The following is a 23,106-nucleotide window of genomic DNA, read 5'->3' as shown; positions in this document are numbered from 1 at the left end:
GGCACCACAACATGAATTCAAGTTGGGCACCACAACATGAATTCAAGTTGGGCACCACAGCATTGAGTTGGGCACCACAGCATGAATTCAAGTTGGGCACCACAGCATCAAGTTGGGCACCACAGCATGAATTCAAGTTGGGCACCACAACATGAATTCAAGTTGGGCACCACAACATGAATTCAAGTTGGGCACCACAGCATGAATTCAAGTTGGGCACCACAGCATCAAGTTGGGCACCACAGCATCAAGTTGGGCACCACAGCATCAAGTTGGGCACCACAACATCAAGTTGGGCACCACAGCATCAAGTTGGGCACCACAGCATCAAGTTGGGCACCACAGCATCAAGTTGGGCACCACAGCATCAAGTTGGGCACCACAGCATCAAGTTGGGCACCACAGCATCAAGTTGGGCACCACAACATGAATTCAAGTTGGGCACCACAACATGAATTCAAGTTGGGCACCACAGCATTGAGTTGGGCACCACAACATGAATTCAAGTTGGGCACCACAGCATCAAGTTGGGCACCACAGCATCAAGTTGGGCACCGCAGCATCAATTCAAGTAGGGCACAACAAAGAATCAGTTAAATTAACGCTTTGATCATTTAGGCCTTTCCAATGTCTTTCAATACTCAAGCAACTGAACCTTTAGCAGAGCTTTAAGCTCTGAGGTCTGTCCTAGAGCCAATTCTAAGAAGTCGCTGCTGTGCTGTCAGATGTTCGTGGAGCAAGTGTCTGTCTTCCAGCAGCCTGGCTCTATGGGCCAGCAGCTTCTGGTAGCTCTCAGTACGCACGGCATTCACCTGGATAAACATGTAAACAAAATATTCACATAGATAAACAGGGCAACAATATTCACCTAGATAAACAGGTAAACAATATTCACCTAGATAAACAGGGCAACAATATTCACCTAGATAAACAGGTAAACAATATTCACCTAGATAAACAGGTAAACAATATTCACCTAGATAAACAGGTAAACAAAATATTCACACAGATAAACAGGGCAACAATATTCACCTAGATAAACAGGTAAACAATATTCACCTAGATAAACAGGTAAACAATATTCACCTAGATAAACAGGTAAACAAAATATTCACACAGATAAACAGGGCAACAATATTCACCTAGATAAACAGGTAAACAATATTCACCTAGATAAACAGGGCAACAATATTCACCTAGATAAGCAGGTAAACAATATTCACCTAGATAAACAGGGCAACAATATTCACCTAGATAAACAGGTAAACAATATTCACCTAGATAAACAGGTAAACAATATTCACCTAGATAAACAGGTAAACAAAATATTCACACAGATAAACAGGGCAACAATATTCACCTAGATAAACAGGTAAACAATATTCACCTAGATAAACAGGTAAACAATATTCACCTAGATAAACAGGTAAACAAAATATTCACACAGATAAACAGGGCAACAATATTCACCTAGATAAACAGGTAAACAATATTCACCTAGATAAACAGGGCAACAATATTCACCTAGATAAGCAGGTAAACAATATTCACCTAGATAAACAGGGCAACAATATTCACCTAGATAAACAGGTAAACAATATTCACCTAGATAAACAGGCAACAATATTCACCTAGATAAACAGGTAAACAATATTCACCTAGATAAACAGGTAAACAATATTCACCTAGATAAACAGGGCAACAATATTCACCTAGATAAACAGGTAAACAATATTCACCTAGATAAACAGGTAAACTATATTCACCTAGATAAACAGGTAAACAAAATATTCACACAGATAAACAGGGCAACAATATTCACCTAGATAAACAGGTAAACAATATTCACCTAGATAAACAGGTAAACAATATTCACCTAGATAAACAGGTAAACAAAATATTCACACAGATAAACAGGGCAACAATATTCACCTAGATAAACAAGTAAACAATATTAACCTAGATAAACAGGGCAACAATATTCACCTAGATAAGCAGGTAAACAATATTCGCCTAAATAAACAGGGCAACAATATTCACCTAGATAAACAGGTAAACAATATTCACCTAGATAAACAGGCAACAATATTCACCTAGATAAACAGGTAAACAATATTCGCCTAAATAAACAGGGCAACAATATTCACCTAGATAAACAGGTAAACAATATTCACCTAGATAAACAGGCAACAATATTCACCTAGATAAACAGGTAAACAATATTCACCTAGATAAACAGGTAAACAATATTCACCTAGATAAACAGGTAAACAATATTCACCTAGATAAACAGGGCAACAATATTCACCTAGATAAACAGGTAAACAATATTCACCTAGGTAAACAGGGCAACAATATTCACCTAGATAAACAGGTAAACAATATTCACCTAGATAAACAGGTAAACAATATTCACCTAGATAAACAGGGCAACAATATTCACCTAGATAAACAGGTAAACAAAATATTCACCTAGATAAACAGGTAAACAAAATATTCACCTAGATAAACAGGTAAACAATATTCACCTAGATAAACAGGTAAACAAAATATTCACCTAGATAAACAGGTAAACAATATTCACCTAGATAAACAGGTAAACAATATTCACCTAGATAAACAGGTAAACAAAATATTCACATAGATAAACAGGTAAACATAATATTCACCTAGATAAACAGGTAAACAAAATATTCACCTAGATAAACAGGTAAACAAAATATTCACCTAGATAAACAGGTAAACAAAATATTCACCTAGATAAAAAGGTAAACAATATATTCACCTAGATAAACAGGTAAACATAATATTCACCTAGATAAACACGTAAACAAAATATTCACCCAGATTAACAGGGCAACAAAATATTCACCTAGATAAACAGGTAAACTAAAAATACACACAGATAAACAGGGCAAAGTGTTGACTGAAACCAAAGTTCTAGAAGCCGCTACCTTCTCAAGCACCAAAGTTCTAGAAACCACTACCTTCTCAAGCTGCGCCTTTTCCTTGAGTAAACTTCGTTCCAGTTCCTGCTCCTCTAAGCTTCTCTCAACAATCTCCCCCTTCAGCTTGCTGGCATTGAGCCTCTTCACGTCTGCCAACTCTTGCTGCAGACGCTGCACTTTGTGTTCCTGCTGTTGTCTAGAGAGTTCTGCAGTGCGCACCTTGGTGTGTAGCAGCAGCTCTTTGTCCTGACCTTTGGTCACCATTTTCTGGGACAAGAAGAATCTACACACATCAGTTTACCATGGCTTTTCATTGCAGTTGTGGGGATATTTTTGGAGGTGAGGTGAGGGGAAATTTTTGGAGGTGAGGTGTGGGGAAATTTTTGGAGGTGAGGTGTGGGGAAATTTTTGGAAGTGAGGTGTGGGGAAATTTTTGGAGGTGAGGTGTGGGAAATTTTTGGAGGTGAGGTGTGGGGAAATTTTTGGAGGTGAGGTGTGGGGAAATTTTTGGAGGTGAAGGGTGGAGGAAAAACAACAACCTCGGACAGAAGTTAAAAAAAAAAACATGTGAGGACCAATTCAAAACAACATAAGATAGTAGTTAGCACCCATTGAAGACAACATAAGATAGTAGTTAGCACCAATTGAAAACAACATAAGATAGTAGTTACCACCTATTGAAGACAACATAAGATAGTAGTTAGCACCCATTGAAAACAACATAAGATAGTAGTTACCACCTATTGAAGACAACATAAGATAGTAGTTAGCACCCATGTAAAAATAAAACCTTAATAAATAGTAGCTAGCACCCAAGAAATAAGTAAAACCTAAGATAGTAGTTAGCGCCCATTGAAATAATGAAAACCTTAGTTAACCCCCTTATAATAAATAAAACCTAAAAAAAAATAAGGCTGACCTGGAAAAAGAGGAGGGCATCTTGGTGTTTGTGTCTCTGTTCCTCCAGTTGTCTCTCTTTGAAGTTCTGCTCACATCCACGCTGCTTGGCCAGCTCTGTTTCCTTTTTCCTTGTCAACTCAGCAGCCAGCCTGTCTGTCCTGCGCTGATTGTGGACCTACAGAGATGGCATCTTGTACAGGCATCACACAACATTATACAGAGATGGATCATATAACAATCGAGGGGGTCCACGAAAAAAACACAAAACGATTGGCCCTTTAAAAACGTACTAATCATCATAAAGCTGAAAAACTCTGATGGTATGTACATGTGACAAGATCCTATAGTGTATTCTTCAAATTTCTTTTCTCAATTTAATCCTTTTTTAGATTGATGCCCTTCCCCCACTCCACGCAAACCACTCCAACTGCCTTGCCACTGCATTCTTTCAAAAAGGTGGCAACAACAAACATCAAATTCACCACAAAAAGTGGCAACAACAAACATCAAATTCACCACAAAAAGGTGGCAACAACAAACATCAAATTCACAACAAAAAGGTGGCAACAACAAACATCAAATTCACAACAAAAAGGTGGCAACAACAAACATCAAATTCACCACAAAAAGTGGCAACAACAAACATCAAATTCACAACAAAAAGGTGGCAACAACAAACATCAAATTCACCACAAAAAGTGGCAACAACAAACATCAAATTCACCACAAAAAGGTGGCAACAACAAACATCAAATTCACCACTGACAAAAAGGTGGCAACAACAAACATCAAATTCACCACAAAAAGGTGGCAACAACAAACATCAAATTCACCACAAAAAGGTGGCAACAACAAACATCAAATTCACCACAAAAAGGTGGCAACAACAAACATCAAATTCACAACAAAAAGGTGGCAACAACAAACATCAAATTCACCACAAAAAGTGGCAACAACAAACATCAAATTCACAACAAAAAGGTGGCAACAACAAACATCAAATTCACCACAAAAAGTGGCAACAACAAACATCAAATTCACCACAAAAAGTGGCAACAACAAACATCAAATTCACCACAAAAAGTGGCAACAACAAACATCAAATTCACAACAAAAAGTGGCAACAACAAACATCAAATTCACCACAAAAAGGTGGCAACAACAAACATCAAATTCACAACAAAAAGGTGGCAACAACAAACATCAAATTCACCACAAAAAGTGGCAACAACAAACATCAAATTCACCACAAAAAGGTGGCAACAACAAACATCAAATTCACCACTGACAAAAAGGTGGCAACAACAAACATCAAATTCACCACTGACAAAGCAGTTCCCGTGAATGTGATTCTTAACAAAATAGCTCTCATCAATACGGCTCCAAACAAATTAGCTCTCAAATAATTCTGCCTCCAGAAAAAAGGACACCATCAATTCAAGTGTAAAGGGGGCCATTTAATCAGACAACTACTGTAGCCAACACCTTCAAAGAATTGAACTGATGTACCTCTTGATCACAAGCTTTATTTTACAGGATTGTATCTCGAATAAAAACCCACATGTTATGACATCCACACTAAGGGGGGGGGGGGGGGGGGGAAGGATATGACTATTCAGGTCAACTGGAGCTTTTTGTAGGATGGGGGAAGGGGAGGGGATATGCTTGTAGCATAGGTTATCAAAACAGAGATGTAAATATAAAGGTCACAATGCAGTAAACTAATTGGAGTAGGCCCATAATATTCTTCAATTGTAAATCATTCACTACTTTGATCATACAACAGGATTTGATAACCAGCAAAAAACAATTTCGGTAGCAAAATCAGAACAGTTTTACAGCTTAATTTTTTAAGCCATGTAATCAAGCCCAACATGACAAATCGTATCATCCCAAAATCCGATCATAAATAAAGAATGAAAATCATCATCAGCTTTTTCTGTCCACGGGATGACCAGAAAGATGCACGAAAATGTCAACGGAAAACTGTGCACAAAAAATGCGCAAGCAGAAATGTCCACACATTGAAAATGCACACACAGAAAAATGGGCAAATAAGAAAATTACATACAATGAAAATAATAAAACGGATTCCTGCTCTTTCTAAAATGCATAGAAACATAAAAAGGTGCTGTTGACCGAAGGTGCTTCAACCATAGATGATTGACCCACAAATTGTTTAACAACAGCGAAGGGTTGTCCACAGGCAATTGGTAACCAGGGCTGTGTAATGACCAGACGTGGTTAGCACGACTACGCATAAACAAAACGTCAACGAACCGACTAATTGACCAACTGACCCACCCAACAGGCTGACCAACTGACCCACCCAACAGGCTGACCAACTGACCGACCCAACAGGCTGACCAACTGACCCACCCACCCAACAGGCTGACCAACTGACCCACCCAACAGGCTGACCAACTGACCCACCCAACAGGCTGACCAACTGACCCACCCAACAGGCTGACCAACTGACCCACCCAACAGGCTGACCAACTGACCCACCCAACAGGCTGACCAACTGACCCACCCAACAGGCTGACCAACTGACCCACCCAACAGGCTGACCAACTGACCCACCCAACAGGCTGACCAACTGACCCACCCACCCAACAGGCTGACCAACTGACCCACCCACCCAACAGGCTGACCAACTGACCCACCCAACAGGCTGACCAACTGACCCACCCAACAGGCTGACCAACTGACCCACCCAACAGGCTGACCAACTGACCCACCCACCCAACAGGCTGACCAACTGACCCACCCAACAGGCTGACCAACTGACCCACCCAACAGGCTGACCAACTTACCCACCCAACAGGCTGACCAACTGACCCACCCAACAGGCTGACCAACTGACCCACCCACCCAACAGGCTGACCAACTGACCCACCCAACAGGCTGACCAACCGACCCACCCAACAGGCTGACCAACTGACCCACCCACCCAACAGGCTGACCAACTGACCCACCCAACAGGCTGACCAACTGACCCACCCACCCAACAGGCTGACCAACTGACCCACCCAACAGGCTGACCAACTGACCCACCCAACAGGCTGACCAACTGACCCACCCAACAGGCTGACCAACTGACCCACCCACCCAACAGGCTGACCAACTGACCCACCCAACAGGCTGACCAACTGACCCACCCAACAGGCTGACCAACTGACCCACCCAACAGGCTGACCAACTGACCCACCCAACAGGCTGACCAACTGACCCACCCAACAGGCTGACCAACTGACCCACCCACCCAACAGGCTGACCAACTGACCCACCCAACAGGCTGACCAACTGACCCACCCAACAGGCTGACCAACTGACCCACCCAACAGGCTGACCAACTGACCCACCCAACAGGCTGACCAACTGACCCACCCAACAGGCTGACCAACTGACCCACCCACCCAACAGGCTGACCAACTGACCCACCCAACAGGCTGACCAACTGACCCACCCAACAGACTGACCAACCGACCCACCCAACAGGCTGACCAACTGACCCACCCAACAGGCTGACCAACTGACCCACCCAACAGGCTGACCAACTGACCCACCCACCCAACAGGCTGACCAACTGACCCACCCAACAGGCTGACCAACTGACCCACCCACCCAACAGGCTGACCAACTGACCCACCCAACAGGCTGACATCCACATTAGTGACATCCACATTAGTGACATCCACATTAGTGACATCCACATTAGTGACATCCACATTAGTGACATCCACATTAGTAACATCCACATTAGTGACATCCACATTAGTGACATCCACATTAGTGACATCCACATTAGTGACATCCACATTAGTGACATCCACATTAGTGACATCCACATTAGTGACATCCACATTAGTGACATCCAAATTAGTGACATCCACATTAGTGACATCCACATTAGTGGCATCCACATTAGTGGCATCCACATTAGTGACATCCACATTAGTGACATCCACATTAGTGACATCCACATTAGTGACATCCACATTAGTGACATCCACATTAGTGGCATCCACATTAGTGACATCCACATTAGTGACATCCACATTAGTGACATCCACATTAGTGACATCCACATTAGTGACATCCACATTAGTGACATCCACATTAGTGACATCCACATTAGTGACATCCACATTAGTGACATCCACTGCAGTGGAAGTCAGCCATTAGTGTGCATGGTATTTAGATGTATGTACGAACAGATGGACAGACAAACAGACAGCGGTGTGTCTGTGGGTGGATGTGTGGGTCATTTGGTACAGGTATAGGCTAAGTAATGCAAATCACCTATGGTCAAATCAACATCTGTGATAGACAAACTGCTGTGGTCAAACAACATGTGGGCTTATCGTCTTTGATCAAAGAGCATCTTTGATCGGAAAATCATATCAGTTTCTGATTCTATAGGCCTACATATAAATATATATATATATATATATATATATATATATATATATATATATATATATATATATATATATATATATATATGTGTGTGTGTGTGTGTAATATAAGTGTGTGTGTGTGTGTAATATAAGCAGCTAGGTAGTGTGTAAGCCCGTCATCATGGTGCTTTTGACTTGCATCGCAGTGTCTTATTAAAAGTAATAGAGTTGGGTTTGTTTATATAACGACTTAAAATTATTATATAGTTGCCACTGTTTTTACTCTTTCGCATAATGTAAAGAAAATATTAAATACACGCAAAGTACTAATACATTCTAAACGGATCAATGTCAAATATCATTTTCGTTTAGATTGCTAGAAAATATGGATAATAATAATAGGGTCGAAAAAACTAATAAATTAAACTGTTTTGTAATTTTCCCAAGGGAAGTAATTTAAAAATAAACTCAACTCACGCTAATAAAAAAAATGTGAATGCAAAATCTCCAAGAGGGAATTATTGTTGGAATAATACAATTAGCAAAATGTGAATGCAAATTCTGCAGACGTGTAAGAGGACATAATTGTTGGAATATTATAATTAGCATGAATTGATAAAAGGCTATCCTTTTATTTATTTTATTCACTGAACGTACTCTTTATTAATTATAATTTTTAATCAACTATTCCGCACTATTATAGACGTGTCATCACGTTGATTAGGTGCGCAATGGTTTTAGTCATGAAACTCTATTGTATTGTAAATTTTAAACATTTAAAGTACTGAAAAAAAATGCATGAATTAATAAAGTGCAATATGGTAGGGTATTTTAAATACTGCCTTTTATTTATTTTATACACTGAACGTACTGTTTACTAAGTATTATTCTATATTTCTGTTTGCGGACAAGCTGGGGTTTTTATAGTCATTCACTGAATCAGACACGTCCGCCGGCGCTTGAACAGGGTGCGATTTGGCGCCACGGACTAGACTGTGAGCACTATGCGTTTATGTTTGCATTTAAGTTGTGTTTATGTTATGAGTGTTGTGTTTGTTTTTTCGTTTGTGTTGTTTTGCGTTTGCATTTGTGTTTACATTGTGTTTGAGTTTGATTTGTGTTTTTATTAGCGTTTGTTTTTTTCTTTTGTGTTTGTATGGGTTTGTTTTTTTCTTTTGTGTTCGTGTGTTGCGTTTGTGTTTTCATTTGCATTGTGTTTCTTTGTATTGTATTTGTGTTTTCTTTTGTGTTTGTGTTGTTTCTGGTTTTTGTTTTGTGTTTTCTTTTGTGTTTATGTTTGTGTTCTGTTTGTGTTGTGTTTAGTTTTGTTCTGTTCCCAAGTTGGGATTCATCAATTTATGACGTCCACACAGGGGGAGGGTGGGGGGGGGGGGGGGGGGGTGGAAGGGGGGGGACGACTGACTTTTGCGGACGCATATGGACTTTTATAAGGAAAAAAGTGGATTTTTGTGGTCGGGTGGGAGGGGGGTCCAAAATCCAAAAAAATTGTGGACGTCATAAATGGATGACCCTAAACCTAACCCTAACCTTAACCCTAACCTTATCCCTTGCCCTAAACCTAACCCTAACTCTAACCCTGTCCGGGTTGGGGGGGGGGGGGGGGGACTGGGCAGGGGGTAATTTACATGGGGGTAATTGACAAGGGGAGGAGGGGGGTGGTAATGTCGGGGGGGGGGGGGGAATGTCAGGGGGGTAATTGACAGGGGGGAAATGCCCTATTCACATCTATAATATAAGCGGGCAAGTTATAGATATATAAATATGTGTGTCAGTCCGTCATCGCTATAGATTTTGAAACCATCAAAGTAAACATCGCACCATACTGTGCTTTTCAGTGCACCACAGTGTCTTATAGTAAGTAATTGAGTAGGGTTTGTTTATATAACGGCATAGAGCTATTTTATAATAGCCACCGTTTTTACTTTTTTGCATAACGTAAAGAAAATATTAAATACACGCACATTGCTAAAACATATTAAAAAGATCAATGTCAAATATCATTTTCGTTTATATTCCTAGAAAAAATGGATACATTTTCATAAAAGTAGGTCGAAAAAACTAATTATTTCAACTTTTTGTTGTTGTAATTTTTGCAAGGGAGGTAATTTGAAAATATATTTAACTCATCAATAATTTTGTTTTATTACTACCGCATTGATTATTATATGTTAAGGTTCATAATTAAAAGAGAAAAATGTTAAGATTATTTACATTATTTTCTAATTAGACTATGATCTCTCAAAATCGCTATTTTTTGTTTTTGTTTTTCGGTGTTAACAGATGGTGAAAATTTAGAATATAGTATAGAGAATGCTGGAAAGGCTCTCTCTGGGCGCAGACGCCTAGGAAAAGCATGTTGTTCAGTGGTGATTCTATTGTTGTGGTTGTGCTGTGGTTGTGTTGTGGTTGTGTTGTGCTGTGGTTGTGTTGTGGTTGTGTTGTGCTGTGGTTGTGTTGTGGTTGTGTTGTGGTTGTGTTGTGGTTGTGCTGTGGTTCTGTTGTGGTTGTGTTGTGGTTGTGTTGTGGTTGTGCTGTGGTTGTGTTGTGTTGTGCTGTGGTTGTGTTGTGGTTGTGTTGTGGTTGTGTTGTGCTGTGGTTGTGTTGTGGTTGTGTTGTGGTTGTGTTGTGGTTGTGCTGTGGTTGTGTTGTGGTTGTGTTGTGCTGTGGTTGTGTTGTGGTTGTGTTGCGGTTGTGGTTGTGTTGTGGTTGTGTTGTGGTGGTGTTGTGGTTGTGTTGTGTTGTGGTTGAGTTTTGTTTGTGTTTGTGTTATGTTTTTGTTTGTTTTGTTCTGTTCCCAAGTTGGTACATTTAAAAAAGATTTACCATGGCGGGGCACGGGATGCAGCTAGTATATTTATATAAATATATATATATAAATAAATAAATAAATAAATATATATATATACATAATTTACATGGGGGTAATTGACAAGGGGGTAATTACTTCGGGGGGTAATGTCGGGGGGTGGGGACAGGGCGCCAAATTGAACCCTGACATCTCCTTTGGCTAGACAAAATGATGAAAGGAAAAGAGGGGCCTACCTCTACTTGCTGTGCTATACGTTTAGCAGTGAGTGGCTAGACAAAATGATGAAAGGAAAAGAGGGGCCTACCTCTACTTGCTGTGCTATACGTTTAGCAGTGAGTGGCTAGACAAAATGATGAAAGGAAAAGAGGGGCCTACCTCTACTTGCTGTGCTATACGTTTAGCAGTGAGTGGCTAGACAAAATGATGAAAGGAAAAGAGGGGCCTACCTCTACTTGCTGTGCTATACGTTTAGCAGTGAGTGGCTAGACAAAATGATGAAAGGAAAAGAGGGGCCTACCTCTACTTGCTGTGCTATACGTTTAGCAGTGAGTGGCTAGACAAAATGATGAAAGGAAAAGAGGGGCCTACCTCTACTTGCTGTGCTATACGTTTAGCAGTGAGTGGCTAGACAAAATGATGAAAGGAAAAGAGGGGCCTACCTCTACTTGCTGTGCTATACGTTTAGCAGTGAGTGGCTAGACAAAATGATGAAAGGAAAAGAGGGGCCTACCTCTACTTGCTGTGCTATACGTTTAGCAGTGAGTGGCTAGACAAAATGATGAAAGGAAAAGAGGGGCCTACCTCTACTTGCTGTGCTATACGTTTAGCAGTGAGTGGCTAGACAAAATGATGAAAGGAAAAGAGGGGCCTACCTCTACTTGCTGTGCTATACGTTTAGCAGTGAGTGGCTAGACAAAATGATGAAAGGAAAAGAGGGGCCTACCTCTACTTGCTGTGCTATACGTTTAGCAGTGAGTGGCTAGACAAAATGATGAAAGGAAAAGAGGGGCCTACCTCTACTTGCTGTGCTATACGTTTAGCAGTGAGTGGCTAGACAAAATGATGAAAGGAAAAGAGGGGCCTACCTCTACTTGCTGCGCTATACGTTTAGCAGTGAGTGGCTAGACAAAATGATGAAAGGAAAAGAGGGGCCTACCTCTACTTGCTGTGCTATACGTTTAGCAGTGAGTGGCTAGACAAAATGATGAAAGGAAAAGAGGGGCCTACCTCTACTTGCTGTGCTATACGTTTAGCAGTGAGTGGCTAGACAAAATGATGAAAGGAAAAGAGGGGCCTACCTCTACTTGCTGTGCTATACGTTTAGCAGTGAGGTCCATTCCAGCGCTGACTGCAGAGAAGTTGAGTTTTCTCTGCGCATCAGCTGTGCTACCCAGTTGCATCTGAGTGTCTGTTAAATGACGTTGCTCTGTGGAGAAACAATCAGACGTTGAACTCAATAAAAGATTATAAAAACAGGTTCATAGTAAGAACATTTAGATCTTCCAACAGATTCAACTTTTGAACAAATGGAGGAGGTGGGGGGGGGGACGGCTACATACAGTTGAGCAACTTACCGTCCCTTTTTTTAATGTCTAAATGAGATTTAGTGAGGGCTAAGTCTGCATCTAGCTGGCCTTTGTTCATCAAGCAGCTCTTGATATCACTGTCACTTTTACTAATGAAAGAAAGCCATTCAATGATCACATCAAAAAATTAATTAAAAAAAAAATATTACCTTTAAAACAATTTAACAAGTATTTCAATTTTATAAATACAACTTTTTATTCAATTCAATGATTTTTTTCTCCATTGAAATTTATTAAACAATATTATATTAAAGTGCTAAATTCTGATTGATCAAGTCATTTATATTCTAACCTATCAGGCAACTTGAATTTGAACTATATAAAGTCAAACTCAATTTTAATTTGATCACATCAATTTATGTTCTGAGTTGCCACTGAATCTTACAGTAATTTCTGCTCCAAACTTCTTGTCATCTCCAAGTCATCTTGGATTTTCTCAGTTTTCTTTTTTACTTGGTTTCTAAAAAATATGAGATTAAAATTCAAGATTATTTAGTGACAAAGTGACCACCTAATGTTTGGTGAAGAATTTAATTAGCTCTTCTGATAATTTCTCTAATCAGACATTCTAATTACACTTTCTGATTATGCCTTCTGTTTACACATTCTACTTACACCCTCTGATTGCACCTTCTGATTAAACCTTCTAATTACACTTTCTAAATAAACTTTCTAAATAAACTTTCTAATTAAACCTTCTAATTACACTTTCTAAATAAACTTTCTAAATAAACTTTCTAATTAAACCTTCTAATTACACTTTCTAAATAAACTTTCTAAATAAACTTTCTAATTAAACCTTCTAATTACACTTTCTAAATAAACTTTCTAATTAAACCTTCTAATTACACTTTCTAAATAAACTTTCTAAATAAACTTTCTAATTAAACTTTCTAAATAAACTTTCTAAATAAACTTTCTAAATAAACTTTCTGATTAAACTTTCTAATTAAACCTTCTAATTACACCTTCTAAATAAACGTTCGTAAATAAACTTTCTAATTAAACCTTATATAATCACACTTTCTAAATAAACTTTCTAATTAAACCTTCTAATTACACTTTCTAAATAAACTTTCTAAATAAACTTTCTAAATAAACTTTCTAAATAAACTTTCTAAATAAACTTTCTAATTAAATTTTCAAAATAAACTTTCTAATTAAACTTTCTAAATAAACTTTCTAAATAAACTTTCTAAATAAACTTTCTAATTAAACTTTCTAATTAAACCTTCTAATTACACTTTCTAAATAAACTTTCTAAATAAACTTTCTAATTAAACCTTCTAATTACACTTTCTAAATACACTTTCTAATTAAACCTTCTAATTACACTTTCTAAATAAACTTTCTAAATAAACTTTCTAAAAAAACTTTCTAAATAAACTTTCTAATTAAACTTTCTAATTAAACCTTCTTCAAAAACAAATCTATATCTGTCACCAAGTGGTTCAATTAATTTTTAAAACATGTCACATGACTAGACACCACTCAAAACATGTAGCCTACAATAAAGTCTAGACATCGCTCAAAACATGTTGCCTACAATAAAGTCTACACACCTCTCAAAACATGTAGCATACAATAAAGTCTAGACACCACTCAAAACATGTTGCCTACAATAAAGTCTACACACCTCTCAAAACATGTAGCCTACAATAAAGTCTACACACCTCTCAAAACATGTAGCCTACAATAAAGTCTAGACACCGCTCAAAACATGTAGCCTACAATAAAGTCTAGACACCTCTCAAAACATGTAGCCTACAATAAAGTCTAGACACATCTCAAAACATGTCACATGACTAGACACCACTCAAAACATGTCACATGACTAAACATGTCACATGACTAGATACCTTTTGAACTCAAACTTCTGAACTCTTGCCTTCTGTGCCTCAAGATTCAATTGGATGGCAAGATCAGACAACTCTTGCTTCAGTCTGTGCTGTTCTTCCTGCAGAAACAACAAGCAGTCAGCCAACCTACAAGTCCACTCGAGCTCTTACAACTGTCAGTAGATCTATAAGTCTACTCAGAGGGGTCCACCTGGGTCTGGTTGTCTGGTGGTCCACCTGGGTCTGTTGGTCTAGTGGTCCACAGGGTCTGGTGGTCCACCTGGGTCTGGTGGTCCACCTGGGTCTGGTGGTCTAGTGGTCCACAGGGTCTGGTGGTCTACCTGGGTCTGGTGGTCCACCTGGGTCTGGTGGTCCACCTGGGTCTGGTGGTCCACCTAGGTCTGGTGGTCCACCTGGGTCTGGTGGTCTACCTGGGTCTGGTGGTCCACCTGGGTCTGGTGGTCCACCTGGGTCTGGTGGTCCACCTGGGTCTGGTGGTCTAGTGGTCCACAGGGTCTGGTGGTCCACCTGGGTCTGGTGGTCCACCTGGGTCTGGTGGTCCACCTGGGTCTGGTGGTCCACCTGGGTCTGGTGGTCCACAGGGTCTGGTGGTCTACCTGGGTCTGGTGGTCTACCTGGGTCTGGTGGTCCACCTGGGTCTGGTGGTCCACAGGGTCTGGTGGTCTACCTGGGTCTGGTGGTCTACCTGGGTCTGGTGGTCCACCTGGGTCTGGTGGTCCACCTGGGTCTGGTGGTCTAGTGGTCCACAGGGTCTGGTGGTCCACCTGGGTCTGGTGGTCTACCTGGGTCTGGTGGTCCACCTGGGTCTGGTGGTCCACCTGGGTCTGGTGGTCCACCTGGGTCTGGTGGTCCACCTGGGTCTGGTGGTCCACCTGGGTCTGGTGGTCCACCTGGGTCTGGTGGTCCACCTGGGTCTGGTGGCCCACCTGGGTCTGGTGGTCCACCTGGGTCTGGTGGTCCACCTGGGTCTGGTGGTCCACCTGGGTCTGGTGGTCCACCTGGGTCTGGTGGTCCACCTGGGTCTGGTGGTCTAGTGGTCCACAGGGTCTGGTGGTCCACCTGGGTCTGGTGGTCCACCTGGGTCTGGTGGTCCACCTGGGTCTGGTGGTCCACAGGGTCTGGTGGTCCACCTGGGTCTGGTGGTCCACCTGGGTCTGGTGGTCCACCTGGGTCTGGTGGTCCACCTGGGTCTGGTGGTCCACCTGGGTCTGGTGGTCTACCTGGGTCTGGTGGTCCACCTGGGTCTGGTGGTCCACCTGGGTCTGGTGGTCCACCTGGGTCTGGTGGTCCACCTGGGTCTGGTGGTCTACCTGGGTCTGGTGGTCCACCTGGGTCTGGTGGTCCACCTGGGTCTGGTGGTCTAGTGGTCCACAGGGTCTGGTGGTCCACCTGGGTCTGGTGGTCCACCTGGGTCTGGTGGTCTACCTGGGTCTGGTGGTCCACCTGGGTCTGGTGGTCCACCTGGGTCTGGTGGTCTAGTGGTCCACAGGGTCTGGTGGTCCACCTGGGTCTGGTGGTCCACAGGGAAGAGAAAAACCTGACCTATTGACCTACTTCTTTTTGTCTGAGTTTAACTTCAAACTCCTGGCCCAGCCTCATGACCTCGGACCTCTTCAGATGGATGGCAGCTTTTTTAACAGCATACAAATGCTCCAACTCAGATCTGTGAAAACAAACTCAACAATTTGACAACAAACCCAACAATTTGAAAGCAAACCCAACAATTTGACAACAAACTCAACAATTTGACAACAAACTCAACAATTTGACAACAAACTCAACAATTTGACAACAAACTCAACAATTTGACATAAAATAAAACTAATAACTTGACATTAGAAAAAACTTCTGTGCTATGGTCTTTGACATACTTAACTTAAATGTTTATCAATGTTACAATTATTTATCTTACATTTTGTTCTCATCCAATGAATTTATATGGTGTTTTAACAAAATATGCTGGGTGCAGTAAAAAAAGCAAAGCATAAAGCATTGAAAGAGCAGGAAAGCTGTGTGAATCAAGGCTACAATAATATGGTGCACTCGTCAAGCTGAGAGAATAAAATATTTTGAATGCACAGATAGAAAATGTGTTCTGCAATAAACCATTCATGCTTAAGGTGATATGCTCAATTTATTTCTATTTTCTATTAAATTTAAGGTGATATGCTCAGTTGATTTCTTTAAAAAAAAATTAAGTTGATATGCTCAATTGATTTCTATTTTTTACATTTTAAGATCTAAAGTCTATCCCCTTCTTATTTTTGGAGGGAAGAAATAAAAGATTTCTTTTTTAACACTTTTCTCTAGCCCAGTTGTAGCATTTAATTTGTCAAAAGAAAAAATCTGAAACTTTCAGTTTTACACATTTGTAAAAAAAAAACACACTAAAAATTATAAAGTGACGACAAACTGTTTCCACCTAAATATTTACAAAAATGTTACGCTTGAACCCAACAAAACTTTGGATCTAATCCCAGAAAATGTTTGGGACTAATCCAACTAAAGTTATGCGTTACAACTCACATTTTAATTTCCTTTTTTCTGGCTTGGTCCTTAAAGGCCAAGGATTCTATTTGTGATTGAAGAATCTGTTGGTTTGTGATCTGTAAGTCAGGGAATTTGTTGATGAAAAATTGTAATTGCTTTAGGGGCATGGCCTACATCAATTAAGGGGGTAAGTCCCAGTAAAAAAATAATTTTTTAATACTAGAGAACAATTTTTCTCTACAGCTTTTTTAAGGTACATCAGCAAATGTGTTTCCATTCAAAAAATTGATGGGAGAATCTGGGTGACTATGACAATGGTGGCCATCTTGAAAAATTAGCCTATTTGTAGGATTTCCACCATTCATAAAGTATAAAATTTTAAGCTGTATAAAGAATAAATGTGTAATCTTCTACCATATTTTGTGGTGCTCAGGTAAAAATTCTAAGTGCAGATTTTCAAAATAATTTATTATGAATTTTCAAATCTGTGAAAACAAAGCTAACAATTTGACACTAAATTTAAGACCCTTAAATTCCTCAAAATTGAGTGTATTTACAGGAGCCAAAATGTGAGAATTAATTCCTTATTAGTATTTTGGCATCTGATAATCATCCATTGCTGGCTACCTCAAAAAATATTGATTTACTAGATTATGCAAATTGATCAATTTATTAGTTTACAAAATGTCTTTAAAAGTTCAAAATATTTGTTTAAATGCAAAAAAGTGACAATTGGCTCTAAACTAAAATTTGATTTAAAAGCTGATTTAAAAGAAGAACTCTTCTATAAGTCAATCACTGGGAATGTGCACAATTTGTGTTTTAAAATACTCCTAAATAGAGTACTGTCACTTTTATTTTTATAGAGAGAAGCACTTGTCTAATTTACAGCAGGCCTGACTAAAAGCTTGCATAATTTAAATGCAAACAAATTTAAAAATGTTTTTGCATGTGTTCAATCCTAATTTAAAAAAAGGTATGTTCAATCCTAATTTTAAAAAAGGTGTGTTCACTCCAATTTAAAAAAGGTGTGTTAAATCCTAATTTATAAAAAGGTATGTTCAATCCTAATTTTAAAAAAGGTGTGTTCAATCCTAATTTAAATAAGAGGTGTTCAATCATAACTTAAAAAAGGTGTGTTCAACCCTAATTTAAAAAAAAAGTTGTGTTCAGTCTTAATTTAAATAAGGTGTGTTATTCTTAATTTAAAAAAGGTGCGTTCAATCCTAATTTAAAAAAGGTGTGTTCAGTCCTAATTTAAATAAGGTGTGTTAATCTTAATTTTAAAAAGGTGTGTTTAATCAGTGAAGCAGGTAATGCAATCCCTGTGTTGGGTTAAGGTGGGACTCACTAGCCAAACATTGTTGGGTTAAGTGGGACTCACTAGTCAAATATTGTATGTGTTGGGTTAAGGTGGGACTCACTAGTCAAACATTGTTGGGTTAAGGTGGGACTCACTAGTCAAATATTGTTGGGTTAAGGTGGGACTCACTAGTCAAACATTGTATGTGTTGGGTTAAGGTGGGACTCACTAGTCAAACATTGTTGGGTTAAGGTGGGACTCACTAGTCAAACATTGTATGTGTTGGGTTAAGGTGGGACTCACTAGTCAAATATTGTTGGGTTAAGGTGGGACTCACTAGTCAAATATTGTATGTGTTGGGTTAAGGTGGGACTCACTAGTCAAACATTGTTGGGTTAAGGTGGGACTCACTAGTCAAACATTGTTGGGTTAAGGTGGGACTCACTAGTCAAACATTGTTGGGTTAAGGTGGGACTCACTAGTCAAACATTGTATGTGTTGGGTTAAGGTGGGACTCACTAGTCAAACATTGTTGGGTTAAGGTGGGACTCACTAGTCAAACATTGTATGTGTTGGGTTAAGGTGGGACTCACTAGTCAAATATTGTTGGGTTAAGGTGGGACTCACTAGTCAAATATTGTATGTGTTGGGTTAAGGTGGGACTCACTAGTCAAATATTGTATGTGTTGGGTTAAGGTGGGACTCACTAGTCAAACATTGTTGGGTTAAGGTGGGACTCACTAGTCAAACATTGTTGGGTTAAGGTGGGACTCACTAGTCAAACATTGTTGGGTTAAGGTGGGACTCACTAGTCAAATATTGTTGGGTTAAGGTGGGACTCACTAGTCAAATATTGTTGGGTTAAGGTGGGACTCACTAGTCAAATATTGTTGGGTTAAGGTGGGACTCACTAGTCAAATATTGTATGTGTTGGGTTAAGGTGGGACTCACTAGTCAAACATTGTTGGGTTAAGGTGGGACTCACTAGTCAAATATTGTTGGGTTAAGGTGGGACACACTAGTCAAATATTGTTGGGTTAAGGTGGGACTCACTAGTCAAACATTGTATGTGTTGGGTTAAGGTGGGACTCACTAGTCAAATATTGTTGGGTTAAGGTGGGACTCACTAGTCAAACATTGTATGTGTTGGGTTAAGGTGGGACTCACTAGTCAAACATTGTTGGGTTAAGTGGGACTCACTAGTCAAATATTGTTGGGTTAAGGTGGGACTCACTAGTCAAACATTGTTGGGTTAAGGTGGGACTCACTAGTCAAACATTGTTGGGTTAAGGTGGGACTCACTAGTCAAACATTGTATGTGTTGGGTTAAGGTGGGACTCACTAGTCAAACATTGTTGGGTTAAGTGGGACTCACTAGTCAAATATTGTTGGGTTAAGGTGGGACTCACTAGTCAAACATTGTTGGGTTAAGGTGGGACACACTAGTCAAACATTGTTGGGTTAAGGTGGGACTCACTAGTCAAACATTGTATGTGTTGGGTTAAGGTGGGACTCACTAGTCAAATATTGTTGGGTTAAGTGGGACTCACTAGTCAAATATTGTTGGGTTAAGGTGGGACTCACTAGTCAAACATTGTTGGGTTAAGGTGGGACTCACTAGTCAAACATTGTTGGGTTAAGGTGGGACTCACTAGTCAAATATTGTTGGGTTAAGGTGGGACTCACTAGTCAAATATTGTTGGGTTAAGGTGGGACTCACTAGTCAAATATTGTTGGGTTAAGGTGTGACTCACTAGTCAAACATTGTATGTGTTGGGTTAAGGTGGGACTCACTAGCCAAACATTGTTGGGTTAAGGTGGGACTCACTAGTCAAACATTGTTGGGTTAAGGTGGGACTCACTAGTCAAACATTGTTGGGTTAAGGTGGGACACACTAGTCAAACATTGTATGTGTTGGGTTAAGGTGGGACTCACTAGTCAAACATTGTTGGGTTAAGGTGGGACTCACTAGTCAAATATTGTATATGTTGGGTTAAGGTGGGACTCACTAGTCAAACATTGTATGTGTTGGGTTAAGGTGGGACTCACTAGTCAAACATTGTATGTGTTGGGTTAAGGTGGGACTCACTAGTCAAACATTGTATGTGTTGGGTTAAGGTGGGACACACTAGTCAAACATTGTTGGGTTAAGGTGGGACTCACTAGTCAAACATTGTATGTGTTGGGTTAAGGTGGGACTCACTAGCCAAACATTGTATATGTTGGGTTAAGGTGGGACTCACTAGTCAAACATTGTTGGGTTAAGGTGGGACTCACTAGTCAAACATTGTTGGGTTAAGGTGGGACTCACTAGTCAAACATTGTTGGGTTAAGGTGGGACTCACTAGTCAAACATTGTTGGGTTAAGGTGGGACTCACTAGTCAAATATTGTTGGGTTAAGGTGGGACTCACTAGTCAAACATTGTTGGGTTAAGGTGGGACTCACTAGTCAAACATTGTATGTGTTGGGTTAAGGTGGGACTCACTAGTCAAACATTGTTGGGTTAAGGTGGGACTCACTAGTCAAACATTGTATGTGTTGGGTTAAGGTGGGACTCACTAGTCAAACATTGTTGGGTTAAGTGGGACTCACTAGCCAAACATTGTATGTGTTGGGTTAAGGTGGGACTCACTAGTCAAACATTGTTGGGTTAAGGTGGGACTCACTAGTCAAACATTGTATGTGTTGGGTTAAGGTGGGACTCACTAGTCAAATATTGTTGGGTTAAGGTGGGACTCACTAGTCAAACATTGTATGTGTTGGGTTAAGGTGGGACTCACTAGTCAAACATTGTATGTGTTGGGTTAAGGTGGGACTCACTAGTCAAACATTGTTGGGTTAAGGTGGGACTCACTAGTCAAACATTGTTGGGTTAAGGTGGGACTCACTAGCCAAACATTGTATGTGTTGGGTTAAGGTGGGACTCACTAGTCAAATATTGTTGGGTTAAGGTGGGACTCACTAGTCAAATATTGTTGGGTTAAGGTGGGACTCACTAGTCAAATATTGTTGGGTTAAGGTGGGACTCACTAGTCAAACATTGTTGGGTTAAGGTGTGACTCACTAGTCAAACATTGTATGTGTTGGGTTAAGGTGGGACTCACTAGTCAAATATTGTTGGGTTAAGGTGGGACTCACTAGTCAAACATTGTTGGGTTAAGGTGGGACTCACTAGTCAAACATTGTTGGGTTAAGGTGGGACTCACTAGTCAAATATTGTATGTGTTGGGTTAAGGTGGGACTCACTAGTCAAACATTGTTGGGTTAAGGTGGGACTCACTAGTCAAATATTGTTGGGTTAAGGTGGGACTCACTAGTCAAACATTGTTGGGTTAAGGTGGGACTCACTAGTCAAACATTGTTGGGTTAAGGTGGGACTCACTAGTCAAACATTGTATGTGTTGGGTTAAGGTGGGACTCACTAGTCAAAAATTGTATGTGTTGGGTTAAGGTGGGACTCACTAGTCAAACATTGTATGTGTTGGGTTAAGGTGGGACTCACTAGTCAAACATTGTATGTGTTGGGTTAAGGTGGGACTCACTAGTCAAACATTGTTGGGTTAAGGTGGGACTCACTAGTCAAATATTGTTGGGTTAAGGTGGGACTCACTAGTCAAACATTGTTGGGTTAAGGTGGGACTCACTAGTCAAACATTGTTGGGTTAAGGTGGGACTCACTAGTCAAACATTGTATGTGTTGGGTTAAGGTGGGACTCACTAGTCAAATATTGTTGGGTTAAGGTGGGACTCACTAGTCAAATATTGTTGGGTTAAGGTGGGACTCACTAGTCAAACATTGTATGTGTTGGGTTAAGGTGGGACTCACTAGTCAAACATTGTTGGGTTAAGGTGGGACTCACTAGTCAAACATTGTTGGGTTAAGGTGGGACTCACTAGTCAAATATTGTTGGGTTAAGTGGGACTCACTAGTCAAACATTGTTGGGTTAAGTGGGACTCACTAGTCAAACATTGTATGTGTTGGGTTAAGGTGGGACTCACTAGTCAAACATTGTTGGGTTAAGGTGGGACTCACTAGTCAAATATTGTTGGGTTAAGGTGGGACTCACTAGTCAAACATTGTTGGGTTAAGGTGGGACTCACTAGTCAAACATTGTTGGGTTAAGGTGGGACTCACTAGTCAAACATTGTTGGGTTAAGGTGGGACTCACTAGTCAAATATTGTTGGGTTAAGGTGGGACTCACTAGTCAAACATTGTATGTGTTGGGTTAAGGTGGGACTCACTAGTCAAATATTGTTGGGTTAAGGTGGGACTCACTAGTCAAATATTGTTGGGTTAAGGTGGGACTCACTAGTCAAATATTGTTGGGTTAAGGTGTGACTCACTAGTCAAACATTGTTGGGTTAAGGTGGGACTCACTAGTCAAACATTGTATGTGTTTGGTTAAGGTGGGACTCACTAGTCAAACATTGTATGTGTTGGGTTAAGGTGGGACTCACTAGTCAAACATTGTATGTGTTGGGTTAAGGTGGGACTCACTAGTCAAATATTGTATGTGTTGGGTTAAGGTGGGACTCACTAGTCAAACATTGTATGTGTTGGGTTAAGGTGGGACTCACTAGTCAAACATTGTATGTGTTGGGTTAAGGTGGGACTCACTAGTCAAACATTGTATGTGTTGGGTTAAGGTGGGACTCACTAGTCAAATATTGTTGGGTTAAGGTGGGACTCACTAGTCAAACATTGTATGTGTTGGGTTAAGGTGGGACTCACTAGTCAAACATTGTATGTGTTGGGTTAAGGTGGGACTCACTAGTCAAATA

General features: G+C 40.3%; 1 protein-coding gene across 2 annotated transcripts in view; it reads right to left on the bottom strand.

Moving 5' to 3' along the window:
* Positions 1-535: 535 nt before the first annotated feature.
* The window catches only part of LOC131950274 (trichohyalin), a 39,034-nt gene continuing 16,463 nt past the window's right edge, over positions 536-23,106 (bottom strand). Inside the window, exons 6-14 of one of the 2 annotated variants that reach the window (XM_059312353.1) lie at positions 17,053-17,132; positions 16,081-16,189; positions 14,527-14,624; positions 13,053-13,127; positions 12,656-12,756; positions 12,380-12,507; positions 3,868-4,023; positions 2,988-3,215; positions 536-812 (exon numbers count right to left, since the gene is read on the bottom strand). In XM_059312353.1, coding sequence (XP_059168336.1) covers positions 669-812; positions 2,988-3,215; positions 3,868-4,023; positions 12,380-12,507; positions 12,656-12,756; positions 13,053-13,127; positions 14,527-14,624; positions 16,081-16,189; positions 17,053-17,132 — 1,119 coding nt within the window. In that variant the 3' untranslated portion in view covers positions 536-668. The remainder of the gene's footprint in view (positions 813-2,987; positions 3,216-3,867; positions 4,024-12,379; positions 12,508-12,655; positions 12,757-13,052; positions 13,128-14,526; positions 14,625-16,080; positions 16,190-17,052; positions 17,133-23,106) is intronic. The other variant, XM_059312354.1, reaches the window with a different exon arrangement.

The sequence above is a fragment of the Physella acuta genome, unplaced genomic scaffold (assembly GCF_028476545.2).
Source record: "Physella acuta isolate Inbredline_101_S28 unplaced genomic scaffold, ASM2847654v3 ptg000750l, whole genome shotgun sequence".
Lineage (NCBI taxonomy): Eukaryota > Metazoa > Mollusca > Gastropoda > Physidae > Physella > Physella acuta.
This window is presented reverse-complemented; position numbering and strand designations above follow the sequence as displayed.